The sequence below is a fragment of the Ostrinia nubilalis genome, chromosome 8 (genome assembly GCF_963855985.1).
Source record: "Ostrinia nubilalis chromosome 8, ilOstNubi1.1, whole genome shotgun sequence".
Lineage (NCBI taxonomy): Eukaryota > Metazoa > Arthropoda > Insecta > Lepidoptera > Crambidae > Ostrinia > Ostrinia nubilalis.
In genome coordinates this window covers 6334146-6348284 of record NC_087095.1, presented here as the reverse complement: position 1 = coordinate 6348284, position 14139 = coordinate 6334146, and the positions used below count along the sequence as shown (strand labels likewise).

Genomic DNA, 14139 nt, shown 5'->3' with positions numbered 1-14139 from the left:
TCTAAAGCTCATTTCCAAAAATAAAGTCTATAGTGATTGTTTCACGATAGATACAATATTTCTTAATCATAAGTGTTGTGTCTTTACCTACAGTGTAAATTATTATAATAATGGCAATAAAACACAGCACACTTAATTAACTGCTAGTGAAGGTGCGTAAAAATATTTAAAAGACTAGATTTAACTAAAATACCATTCTAATAATCTGTATAACAATGGTGCCTACACCAAAGTGATTTTATTATAGTGCTATACAAATGTAATACTAAATACCTATACAAAATATTTTTTGCTATACCAATCTGAGTGCTTTTATGATGGATTAATTTTCTCGATTTGACACGTACGAGTAAATTACGAAAATCTTTCATGTATTTACCCTGTAATATTCATAGATTAATAAAGCCTAGATAGATAGTAAGCGCACGAAAAGTGAGGGAACTTTTAGTAGACCATTCAGGTGATTTTGTTTTAATTAAAAAAAAATATAGGTAACATTTTATTACGATCTCAAATATCTTATTTTCGAAAAATCGCCCTAATTTTAACATTTTTAACAACGTTTTGACAGTAATGACAAGATTTTTGCCTCACTTTTGACGAAGCGTTTGTGTGAAGAATATCTAGGCTTTATTAATCTAAGGTAATAATGTAATATGAATAGTACACTTATATTTGGAATGATTGTTCTTACAATCTAATTGTACCTACTTTATATTTTTGTAGTTTTATCCTCAAAATGTTGTGTATGTAGGTCGTCACAAGTCGCTGTTCAGAATGAACCGATTACCCTCGGAGTGTTTGCCGGTGTATTTGTAGTGACATTTTCCGTAGGCACCTGAGACAATAACAATTAGTTTGTTAATTAAAAGATCCGAATGTATAAGGCAGACTTCTAAGTAACTTCAGTGATGTCGCCGGCCTGTATTTTTTTTTTATTTACTTGCAATAGAAAAACGAGCCGCTCGAGCGCTCTATGAAATGTTCTAGTGACAGTTTCACCCTTTTACGAAACTAAACGTCGTACATTTTATCTGTACTGTACAGTCAGCGTCAAAGAGTTCGTCGTGACACCCAAAGTGGCCAAAAAGCTGACAACACAACCGTAACAAAGACTATTTTGAGTGTCTAGAACTATTTGACGTTGACTGTTACCATGCGTAAGAACGTTACATTACATAGAAATCTCTAGTATCTTTAGACGATGTTTATATGAGTATTCGAATATAACCTTCGTAGGTCACACGACACATTTCTCGCCCTTGCAATCAGCTAAATAGGGTTGAGACAGCAATCACAAACTTATTGAGCAATATCTTAGTTGTGGTACATAAAAGTCTATGTTTTAGTGCAAAACTCGTATGAGACAGGCGGCAGAAAGGCCCAGAACTCATAAACCATGAGGCCCGGGCCTTAATGAAAATTAAACATCTCGGGCACACACCATTTGTGAATAAATTGTGGAACGAGCAAGATGCTATAACAACCCTATATTATTAGTTACTCTTTGCCCAAATCCGAGAAGTCGATAGGTCCTAGCTGTATTTATAGGTAGAAAAATTTACTAATTAAAAAAGTTAAGCTTTTGCCAAAGCAGTCGGCCAACACTGGATGGAAGAACGTCAGAATTTCCATTTTTTTCATAGCCAAGAGGCTAGCCCAATAAAGCCAAGAGTATTCACCGAGGTAGAATCTTATTTACATACGAATAGTTTGTCACTAAATCGCTTTAGTGTTGCCCAGCGCGAAAAATAGGTACTGGCGAGGGAGTTGCTTGGATAACAGGTTATTTTGACGAAACGTGAAAAGGTTTATCAAGAACTTCTTGAAAACTCCAGTAATATTTTATGAAGATTAGTAATAAGAAGTAACTTTTATAATATTATTAAGTTTGCCGAACGTGAAGTTGATCGACCGACAACGCCTGAGGGACTTTAATAAAAGGGCCTTAGCAGCAATTTTTTTTTCAATTTTCTCGTAGGTAGGAAACTTTAATTTTCTAGAATTGTTTTCTGACAAATTCAACGCAGAGAAGTGGCTGGCAGTGGGACTTAGTAGTTGAAACGGACCGCCCCTGGGATGACACGCGACGCGAGTCCAGGAAACGAAGGTTCTTACTAGGCCAGTTGGTCGTCGGTCTTGATGAAAGACTGGGGCCGTTCAAGTATTACGTAAGCACCAAGGGGGGGTGGGGGGTCTCTGTTTTGCTTATTTTGGATGACATGGGGGGTAGGGGGGGTCTAGATGATGATTACGTCATCGTTAGTTATTTACGTTTTTTCGGGGATTCCCGCAAATAATACATAGGCGTAGGCATTCGCTTTGAGAACTGATTAGGGGAATTACCGCACATTAGGGAAATTACCGTGCGCTATTCACTTGTCTAATAATTAACTCTCGTGCCGACACTGCCCATTGAAATTTGAGAGTCGTAGTCCGCATAACTAAAAATGTTTACGTAAGCATAGGGGGAGGGGGTAAGTACTTTGCTTCCTTTGATGACAAGGGGGGCGGGGGGGGTAAAAAATGGTAAGAAATCTGCTTACGTAATACTTGAACGGCCCCAGTGCTATAGAATGACCATCATTTGACAAAATACCTTTCCGCCACTGAACGCTCCTGGGACAATACATGACGCGAGTTCAGGATACGTAGGTTATTTGGTTTGCCCAGGATCAGGCCAGGCAGTCGTCGATCTTCTAGAAATACCTTTGTGTTTACCCAATGTGGAGAAGTCAACTGGCTGCGGTCTAAGGGGCCTACTTAAATTGGCTTTAGTAGAAACATAATATTTTTAGGATTATCATCATCATTTCAGCCATAGGACGTCCACTGCTGAACATAGGCCTCCCCCAATGTTTTCCATATTGATCGATTGGTAGCGGCCTGCGTCTCGTCGTCGTTTTTCCAGAAAGTACCTATTTAGCTAGAATAATCTAAAAGGACATGTGAGCTTCATTTTACCTTTGTGTTTGCCCAACGCGGAGAAGTCGACCGGCAGCGGCCTGAGGGGCCTTGTTGGAACGCCTTAGCAGAAACCTAAGTTTTTTCAGGTTTCCAAAAAGTATCTAGAATATTCTAGAAGGACGAGTGAGCTTCATTTTACCTTTGTGTTTGCCCAACGCGGAGAAGTCGACCGGCAGCGGCCTGAGCGGCTGCCCGCGGGGAGCGGGCGGCGCGAGCTCCTCGGCCGGCGGGCGGCGCACGCGCATAAACTCGCCACGCGTGTCCGCCACAGAACGTTCTTGAGATGACACGCGACGCGAGTCCAGGAAACGCAGGTTCTTTAGCTTGTATAGCACGAAATACCTGTTAAAGGATTGTACCTGTTAGGGCTTAAATAATCTCGAAATGATGGCAGTCAGCACAACATACTTCTTTACCACGTTTTTGATGCTAAATCGTCTCTATTCCAACTTTATAGATGCCATAGTGTCGAGCTTGTAGTGCCTTGATTTTGACTTTATCATTAGTCTGTACTTATTTTTAGATTGGCGAAGATATATGTACTCGCGAGCAAAAGTATGGAATCACTTACATGAAGTTGTTTCCACGCGATCTTCTGTACTAACGAATTTGTTAGTAACAAAAAAAGTGGCACCATTTTAAAGATTGGACTTTTAACTTTAAATTAATACCAAATTCATTTAAATCACACCGGTATTTTAAAAGATATCCCGGCTGATGTGAAGAAGTAAGGAAAAAGACATGTATGAACTGTTTGATGTGTCGCGAGTTGCGGCCTATTTACGTAAAAGTACGTGTTTTCGGATTTTTGCTTTCACACGGTAATCCAAACACATCTCCAGAATTTGACTCCAAAAAGGCCTGCCACAGGCTCGAAACTGACGGCAGGTCACCGATAAGCACGCTTTTAATTTGCTCGAAAGTCCAAAAAGTCCAATCTTTAAAATGGTGCCACTTTTTTGTTACTAACAAAATCGTTAGTACAGAAGACCGCGTGGAAACAACTTCATGTAAGTGATTCCATAGTTTTGCTCGCGAGTGTATTATCACTGATAAACATAAGTAGGTAAATGTAGATTTATTAGCAGACCTATCAGCCTACTTTTTTTCTAAAAGTCTTATATTAATTTTTATATTAGCACTATTTTTCACAAGCTCTGAGGAAAAATTCTATGAATCATAATTACGTTGTCACTGTTTTTTCTGCCAATACATGTGTCCTTTGTAAGTCACAGTAGAAAACACATATTTCTGCGAAATCTGATCACAAACACTTTATAAAGGACACGATCAAAATAGAAGCATTGTAGCTATAATGGAGCAAAGAAAAAATAGAGACGAATAGATATATATTATTACAAAAAAACCCTTCAATCTAAATCCTTTAGTGGAAATATGAAACGACGTGGGACGAGTGAAATGGCTTATTTATTAAAGAAATAAAAATGTACAAGATTATTTTGTGATTCGCCGAATTTCATATTTAAGTGTTGCGATAGATGTTGTGGGCAGTAGCTGGAGCCCTGTTAACTTTATACGATATTATTAATAGAAATATTATTAACAGAATAAACCCACGTCTTAATTTTTGAATGCCGATGTTTTATTTGTATGTGTCGATACGAGATATTTTTCACTGGCAAAGATTACCTACTTGGAAGAGGCAAATTAATTTCCCAAATTTAATATAGCCTTAATGCTCGAGAAGCGTTGCCTTAAGATAATATGGGCTTTGTTTGCTTTTCTTAAATTCGACTACGTTTCAGCTTTACTTAATAATTTTATTGCCTTTAAGCCGATTTTGTACGGCAAAGGAAACTTTGCAAGATGGTAATAAGGTTTAATTATAATCTAGTTATTCAGTTGTGCCTGCGTACCTAGTTACTTAGGTATCGTACAGAGCAAGGTTCCAAATAATAATGTTATATCTATACTACTATACAGTGTGAGTCACGTTAAAGTGTACATATGAAAATAGATGAAACTAGACCTATTTTTATCGACAAAAAAGAGGTCAAAAATTTTTTGAGATTTTTTTTTAATTTTTTATAGAATTTTTTTTCTTCCAATTACTTATTGTAAAGAAAACGTAATAACTTTTAAACTAAGCGGTATATCCTGATAAAATAAAAACAGTAATAATTCTAAATAACAGGCAATACTAAAAAAATACATAAAATACACAAAAAAGGCCAACAAATAACAAAAAATGATAATTTTTGAAAAAAATCTGCTTAAAAATTCGTGTTTTTTTGGTTATTTGATAAATTTCTCCAAAAAATGCCCCTATAACTGGTGGTTTTTATTACTTTGTAATATTCTCTATCGTATTACCTTCGTAAAACCAAAAATCGCATGTCTCTATCCCTATCACAACGTTTGCAATGATCATTTGAACTAAGCCTCTCCGAGCGCGCCATTCAACGCTTCGTTAACAACAAAACTGAAAATGGCTCTAGATTTGTAATTTTGATAAAGACAAGTTAGATTTCAAATAAAAACATAAGATTTCGAAGTACAATAAGCATTTTAGTGAAAATTAAAATTGTCTCTACCTGTAGCGGAGAATAATGTTGTGGCAGGCCTTTGTTCAAACGATCATAGCAAATGTTGTGATAGGGATAGAGACATGCGATTTTTGGTTTTACAAAGATAATACGATAGAGAACAATACAAAGTAATAAAAACCACCGGTTATAGGGGCATTTTTTGGAGAAATTTATCAAATAACCAAAAAAACACGAATTTTTACGCATATTTTTTTCAAAAAGTATAATTTTTTATTATTTTTTGGCCTTTTTTGTGTATTTTATGTATTTTTTTAGTATCGCCTGTTATTTAGCATTATTACTGTTTTTATTTTATTAGGATATACCGCTTAGTTTAAAAGTTATTACGTTTTCTTTACAATAAGTAATTGGAAGAAAAAAAATTCTATAAAAAATTAAAAAAAAATCTCAAAAAATTTTTGACCTCTTTTTTGTCGATAAAAACAGGTCTAGTTTTATCTATTTTCATATGTACACTTTAACGTGACTCACACTGTATTATTTCGCTCCCTAAGTCTGAGAACTTTAGAAGTGTTTTTATGCGTGAAGGTTAAAGAACCGCAACGTTTGTAAAGTAAAATAGTAAAATGTAGAAAAAAAGATTTGCTTGCACAAAACGTTATTTCTCGCACGATTACTATTTCGGTGTCGCCCGCATGTTCGGCGATTGGATTTTGCGGGCGATTTGTTTCTATTTCAACGTTATGTGATTTTAATGAAAATTAACACACAAAATTACCTCAGAGATCGCTTACGTGTGATCAGTTTTTTCTCTAAATTTTTAACTTTACAGCATTATGAGCTATTTTCTGATGTTTATTTATTTATTTATTAAGGTACAGCAACAGATTGCAAATCATAGCTTAAAAATAGAGTACATTGAACAAAGATTAACAATTAATTTACACTCCGATTGTAGCTGAACACAACATTCGTTTTAGTCTAGCTTTGATTTAAGTGTTAATTTACAATTTGCAAGGAAAAAAGTTTTTGCGTTCTTTTACTACCACCCATTTTAAGTGAAAAATGGCTCAACAGTTCACTGCAGTCACATTCGGAATTCAAGATCTTATAGAGCGTTGCCATGCCAGCAATGCCTCTCCTAGATTGAAGGGTGCTCACCCTAAAAAGTCGAGTCTGGACATCGAGTATGTTGTAAACTAACATTGTAAATATTAATCAAAATTCGTCCAGTCCAGAAGTACACAAGTTCCTAATATTAGTAAAGAAAACAGAATTTAGGCGTATTACTTTTCTCTGTGGAACTTCTGTTAATTCAACTTTCGAGCGAAATGGCTACCTCATAATTTCGTGCGCTTAATCAGAAAGTTTGTGGCTTAGTACAAAGTACCTACAAACTTGAGCAAATCTCGGTCATAAGTTGGCTAGTAAACATTTTACTGGGTCAATTTAAATCTTACTTACTATGAAGAAGTCTTATGCTCGTTTTCACCATCAGTCCCTAATTTTTAAGTGACTCCTATGAAATCAAAATTCATATTATGTGTTACCATAGGGGTTACTTAAAAATTAGGGATTGAAGGTGAAAACGGGCATTAAAGATACAAATGATATTAGTCAAAGTTGGTAGGGGAAAGTGGTATTTTAGGAATTTCGAGTACTTAAGTAGGTCCCTAGACGTTTGGCTAAATAGTATCCTGCCTTTTGTGCCAAATACTCAAATCAACGATATTCTAACCTTTTATCCTACCTTAGAAGACGATAATTATACAAAAAGATGACAAGCACCTTAATAGCGCATTGTTCGATCACCTGCCGGGTATCAGGAAATTACAGATAGATTGTCCATGCCCTCAGATCATAGAAGGGAATAGATGTGAAACGGGGGCGTGGCGCGTGTCTCCGCGATATGCCCAGAAACGAACATCGGCCGCGTAGCTAGGTTAGTCGCGATTCAGTCGTACTAAGGAAATGTTCTCCGATATTTTGGATAATGCGTCGTTACGTGCAATAAAACAAGTGAAACGAAGAACTACAGGAACAATGGAGTCATTTACTACATGTAAGTATTGCAAATCCATTGGTATTTTGCTTATAAATAAAAAAAACTAAACATTTTTACGAACGAATTCAGTGCCGTAACAGTTACTGCGATATCGAAATCAGTGGTGATAAAAATTCTAACACACTTGTACATTGACGATTTAGTTAGCAACCACTTTATGTCATGCTCAACTACTGCGCAATGTATTTAATTTCTTCCGATATCCACTGTCGTGTGAAAATACACAGTACGGCCGCATGTGCCGGTCGTAACATAGTGCCGTGCTCGTGTTCTAATGCGGTTTCCTATTATCGATAAATAGAAGTAAATTATAATTTTCTATTTTGTAATTTTAAATAAAAAAATTATGTGTTACTTGCGATTATAAGATTTTACAAAAAAAATAATAACAGTAGAAGTAATTAGTAACTGGCATTATTTTTGATAAACATAATTATGCGGTACGCAGATCGCCATAATTAAAAAGTAAATGCGTGATAGTAGTTAATAATAACGTATAATAATAAAAAGGTTTCATACATAAGCATTTTGTGAAACCAGTTTCGAGCCTTGCCCCTAGCGATTTAAAGTATCGATATCTTGTCGACTCCATTTTATCTTTGTTCTCTCACTAGCGTTTTCAAAGTGTGCGTCACGTCACGCGGCCATTGATTGGCCATAAGGCACGCCTTCTGGCCAATCACAGCACTTTTAAGCCGGTTGCACATGTTGTCGTAGACTCTCAGTCGCTTTGTTTTTACACAGTTGAATGTGTGTGTGGGAGCTGTGGTGGGGGAAATGTGGGGACACTGGTTCTCGTTGTAGTTACGCGCGACTTCATATCTATTCTCTTTCTATGATCTGAGTCCATGCCTCACCTATATCTCTGGTAGTCGGAGTCGTCTTTGTCGAGGTCTGACAGCTCGTTAGGGCAAGCTTTGTTGCTGAGTATGCTGAGGTACGACAGTGAAGGCAGCCGGTCCGTTATCTTCGTTATCAGGGCCTCTAGGTCGGTTATCTGCAATTAAAAACTTTATTAATAACAATGCAGTTGATGTGAGAATTTGAGCATTCGATGTCAAAAGCCTCCTAATGCTACTGAAAATATTCAAAGGGTTATCAAGGGTGTGTATTATAAATTCGGGTAGGTACGCTTTGAGTCCTTAAGTAGTTCGTTTCAGCCAAAAACGGTAGGTATGCTTTGAGTCCGAAAGGTACGCTTTGAGTCCTTAGATTAAATACAATTTTGAAACCTTTTTCAAAAGCTCCTTGTATTGTTATGGTTAGATTTTTAATTCAGTCGTAAATAATTCATTGGCGCTACATAACTCAATTTGCATAATTTCTATTAAAAACGGACTAATTACAGAAATTGCTAAATTATTAATATTTGGTTGTAAAGGACAAATTATTGTGTAGAAATAAATTACGTTTCGGTTGATGGAGATTTAATTACAAAACTTTAACTCAGTCGTTTCTAATTCTGTGAAAATGTTGATTTTATGAATAGCGTCAGTATGTACTCGGGTACACCCAAGGCACCAAATGAATATCATAGTGAATGTGATATTTAGGTTAAATATTTTTCTCGGATAAAAACTAAAAAGAGATGACAAAGTAGGCCTCTTGCAAATGTTTTGTAACTTTCATCACCTCTTTCTTTACCTATTAATAAAATAAGAACACACATTTTTCACACGCTTCTAATTTTCTTATAATCAAAATAAGGTTTCTTGTTCATCGGACTTCGCTTTTCTGCAGTAGTGAATTTCCAAGAACCTTGACTTGATTAAACTTCAAACTTGGCTTAGTTCAAATATTCTGATGCAGTTTTTTTGTTGTCTTAGGTAATGGAATATTCAGGTCTTCTACATAATATTATATTATTTGTAATTGCTCTTGTCGAGTTAAGCATGCGGTAATTGTATTGCGCTGTTTGCACATTGTGTTTGTATGAGATGAGTACAACGTTTATTTGGTCATACAATATGTCGACTCTCGGGCTGTTATGTGCGAGTGTTAATGAGTAATGAATATTTCTTTTTATAATTATAACTTCTCTGTTGTGTGTTCATTTAGGTATATCTAGTTTGTTAGTGTAGGTAAACCAAAGTATGTGAATCCTTATAGACTAAGAGCTGGTGAACGCCAGACCTACGTTATTTTATAAAGGCTGAAAGTTTGTCAGCGCATGCTCCCAACATAGCTAAGAACCATGGCCAAACATGAAGTTTGGGTCATGGTGGCTTTGGCAGACAGACGGTACTAAAGGTGTGTAAAATACCAACTTAATTACGTCAAAGTATAAAGGCTGATTTTTTGATATTTCCTTCAAAATGTTATTAGAAATGACGTCATTGATTGACAGACACCTACCATGGTGGCAGCCCTTAGCCAGACACCTTAAAGTTCATGAAAATATAGTCCTACTTACGTCATACTATAAAAGCTGATATTTACATAAAATATTTGAACTATCATTTGATGAAGTTTCCTCATCAGCCAGACACTTCTGATGGTTCCTTCGCCTTGCCAGACAGCTTTTAGGGTGGCTGAAAGTGCGAACGCGAGGCACTATAAATATTGTTTTTTGTACTTTTTCTTAAGTTACTCAAGTATTTGAGTCTGTAAATCATCATCTCATGTTGATGAGCTGATGATGGAAGGTAAGTACAACTCCTTAAGGCTTAGGTAATCCCTAATTTTAAAGTGATTACCTCTGAAAGTTGCCTAGAGTAAAGTTCTTAGCAATATTATCATTACCTATGTTAATGCTAATGTTGCTAAGAACTTTACTCTAGGCGTTTAGCAACTATTTTGAAGATAAAATTTGAGGCACCACATTTTCCGTGTATATAAATTCTAGTGAGGATTTGGGGGTCCTAATTCAATATTGAATTGTTATAGTATTATTTGATACTGTAAATTTGATTATACTATGCATAGTAATAGATATTATCGTGATGGTTTCACTGGAAGGATACTCTGCAGCGCAACCACTTTCAATAAGAAAATACGGCGAAACCTGTGACGTAGTTTTTTTTTAAATAGGACTAGAATTTTATAGACATTTCAAAGATTTATTTTAGAAACTTACACTAGTTAAATCAAAAGTAGTTCTGCCGGGGAGCATGACGTGAATTATCCTAAAACTCCTAAGCGTTAAGGAGTTGTACCTTCCATCAACATGGGATGATGACTAGCTGATGCAAACACCCAAGTAACTTTAGAAACTATACTTATATAAATACTGGTTAAAGGATTGTCCTCCAACTCCTAAGCCTTAAGGAGTTGTACTTACCTTCCATCATCAGCTCATCAACATGAGATGATGATTTACAGACTCTAATACTTGAGTAACTTAAGAAAAAGTACAAAAAATAATATTTATAGTGCCTCGCGTTCGCACTTTCAGCCACCCTAAAAGCTGTCTGGCAAGGCGAAGGAACCATCAGAAGTGTCTGGCTGATGAGGAAACTTCATCAAATGATAGTTCAAATATTTTATGTAAATATCAGCTTTTATAGTATGACGTAAGTAGGACTACATTTTCATGAACTTTAAGGTGTCTGGGTAAGGGCTGCCACCATGGTAGGTGTCTGTCAATTAATGACGTTATTTCTAATAACATTTTGAAGGAAATATCAAAAAATCAGCCTTTATACTTTGACGTAACTAAGTTGGTATTTTACACACCTTTAGTACCGTCTGTCTGCCAAAGCCACCATGACCCAAACTTCATGTTTGGCCATGGTTCTTAGCTATGTTGGGAGCATGCGCTGACAAACTTTCAGCCTTTATAAAATAACGTAGGTCTGGCGTTCACTAGCTCTTAGTCTATTATGAAAGTTCCAAAAACTCGTGTTACTAACCGAGTGTCAGATGTTTTCAACATAATATTCTAGCTAGTTCCCGTAAATAAGTAATCGTACTTTCTCCATGTTTTTGCGATATCAGCATTAGGTTTGGAAACGTATTTTCCACGCGTTAGAATTGAAATTCGTATCGTTTTGGAATCCATTTGCGACTTGGAATCCTAAGCCTAGAGTAAGTACTACGTGTGTGGGATAGTGAATAGGTTCCCCACAAATTTTTCACCATTTTATATCCAAATACTTAATACTGAAGTGGCCTACTTTACACAAAATCCAAAAAAGGAGTGTTGTTGTATCTGGACAGTTAAACCAACTTAAGGGAGATTTATGGTCTTTGTTTTTGTGTTTAACTGGAGATAAGTCTCGGGACGTGCCCAATATAGGGCATCTGATAAACCGATACATAACAGCTGTTTTTATTGCTTTTCGCTAACTAGATCGTAATCAAAGAAGTTTAAAACATAAAGTACGTGTGGTCCTCGTTAATCAGACAGACGCATTTTAACAACTCTCATTCTATATTTCAGACAGGTAACACACAGGTAATAGGAACATAAACATACACCTTGAATTAATATTTTAGTCTGTGGAACTAAGGCGCCGTTACATCTAACTCTGAGGTATCTTATGTAATTGCAATCTTATGTATAAAAAAATAGTTTCATGTGCTTTCGTCTGTACACAGGGAGTAATATCTGGAACTACTGATCCGTTTCGAATTCAAATCGATTAAAAGCTACACTACTCCCGAATAAATAAGATCCATACTACCTACCTACACTTAAAAAAAAAGGCAGGAAAAGATATGTTCCAAAAATCAAAAAGATAGCAAAAGAGGTACTATTGCACCACAGTCAAAAAACTACATTAGTTACATTAGTTTTGATTAGGTTAGTTTGATTAATTAAAATTAAATAATTAGTTTGATTAACCGCCTCTGTGGTCTAGTGGTAAGACCACCTACTTCAGACGCAGAGGTCCCGGGTTCGATTCCCAGTGGGGGCAGATTTTTCTGTTCGGTTTGGTTGGTGGTAGGGCTTGTTCTAAGCCCGCCTGGCTAGCTACCACCATCTTACCTAAGCCTGTCGCCATAACAACAATGTTAACAGCATTGTTGCGTTCCGGCAGTTAGAGGTAAGATAGCCAGTTCCTCCGTGGTTGAGGATTCCGGGTGAAGCTCGCTTCCACCTTCGGCCTGATCGTCACTTACCATCAGGTGAGATACAGGCCAAGAGCTTCCTCGTTGTGGATAAAAAAAAAAAAAAAAAAAGGTATGTATTGGAGCTACAAAAGCTCACAAATAATGCCTATTATTGTATGGGATCTTAAAATAAGTTGAGACAGACCGAAATTGAGTGGATAATATTGACGGGGATTTTGTGTTCGATAATAAACGTGTATCGAATAAATTAATATGTAGACGTTGTTATAAGCTTATATATTTTTTGCTTATAAACATCGTACGATACGTTCCTTGAATAAGTAATTATTATATTTACCCTCGTTACTTGTTTCCTTTATATTCTAAGAATATTGTATATGTCTTAGATAATTATAACCTATAAAAACCTATATGGTTACAAAATTTAAATAAGTGCTAAGTCCTAAATTTTGTAAGATATATTTCAGAGCAAAAATTTTTCTTGCGACAGTTCGAATTCTATATGAGAGCTATAATGACATAAAAATAAGAGCTGAATTTATTTCAAAGAAACTGCACATCAAATAACCGGCCAATGGCGTACTGGTAATGCAATTAAAATCCATGCTAGCATTAGTCCAATTATAGCGATTCAAAGGCAAAAATCAGTGGAAACCATTAATAAACAGAATACCTACCAAGTAAACCTAATTGAGATTCTATTGACTGCCTCAAATTAGCAGAGTTGCCAACCCAAGTGGTTTTTTGCAGAGTTGCAATCTTATGGAGATTTCGTTAATATACTCAACATCAAATAAACCGCACCTTCCGCGACGCGAACTTTAATGATTTTCTTCTGACACAATCATGGTGCCCCAACAATATTGGTGTTATTTGAAAGCCCAATAAATATCCTTTAAGAAAAACACATTTAATTTCTTAATAAATGATTAACATATATCAAAAATGTGACTTGAAAAAATACCTCACTTTGGGCCCACCTATGGGATCAATTAGACCAATTTTTATGGTTATAAAACCAAATAATGATCTCACGTGTCCTCTTTAACAGATGGATAGTGATTAATCCCAACTTAACAGTTTTATAGCCATAAAAGTTGGCTTTAGCGTAACTACCTATTTTTTGAAGAAGTGACTCTGGATCCTTCTAAAGACACATTTTTGGGGTAAAAACCTTTCCTTTAATGAAATGAAGGTTAGAAATAGGCTTTTAAATGGTGCCAATATTGGTGGGAAGTGGGGATGTATACGTTTGAAAATGCTTGTCTCGGGAGGTGCGATTTATTTGATGTCGAGTGTAGATCCCAGAGGGAAAGTTGTTGTTTTCTGTTGAGCGGTAAAATGAATCACTCCTAAGATGGAAGTGAAGTGAACGGAGGGAACATAGAAGGGATTTAGTTACATACTGTTTGCGCTTCTCAGTCTGTTATTTTATCACGTGCGTGTACGGAAAGAAACAGCTCACCGCTAGATGGCGTTGTAACGCTTTTAACTCGCGGTGGTATAGTTTTGTGTCTTACAATAAGTTGTCCGGAACGATGTTTTCAAAATATGCACATTGTGGTTAATCTTGAAAGTGGT

The 14139-nt window shown here is 36.1% G+C and overlaps 1 protein-coding gene across 2 annotated transcripts in view; it reads right to left on the bottom strand.

Annotated features, from left to right (window-relative positions):
* Positions 1-88: 88 nt before the first annotated feature.
* Positions 89-14139, bottom strand: part of LOC135073846 (leucine-rich melanocyte differentiation-associated protein-like) — a 35365-nt gene continuing 21314 nt past the window's right edge. For both annotated transcript variants that reach the window (XM_063968062.1, XM_063968061.1), the window contains exons 4-6: positions 8400-8539; positions 3107-3309; positions 89-838 (exon numbers count right to left, since the gene is read on the bottom strand). In XM_063968062.1, coding sequence (XP_063824132.1) covers positions 759-838; positions 3107-3309; positions 8400-8539 — 423 coding nt within the window. In that variant the 3' untranslated portion in view covers positions 89-758. The remainder of the gene's footprint in view (positions 839-3106; positions 3310-8399; positions 8540-14139) is intronic.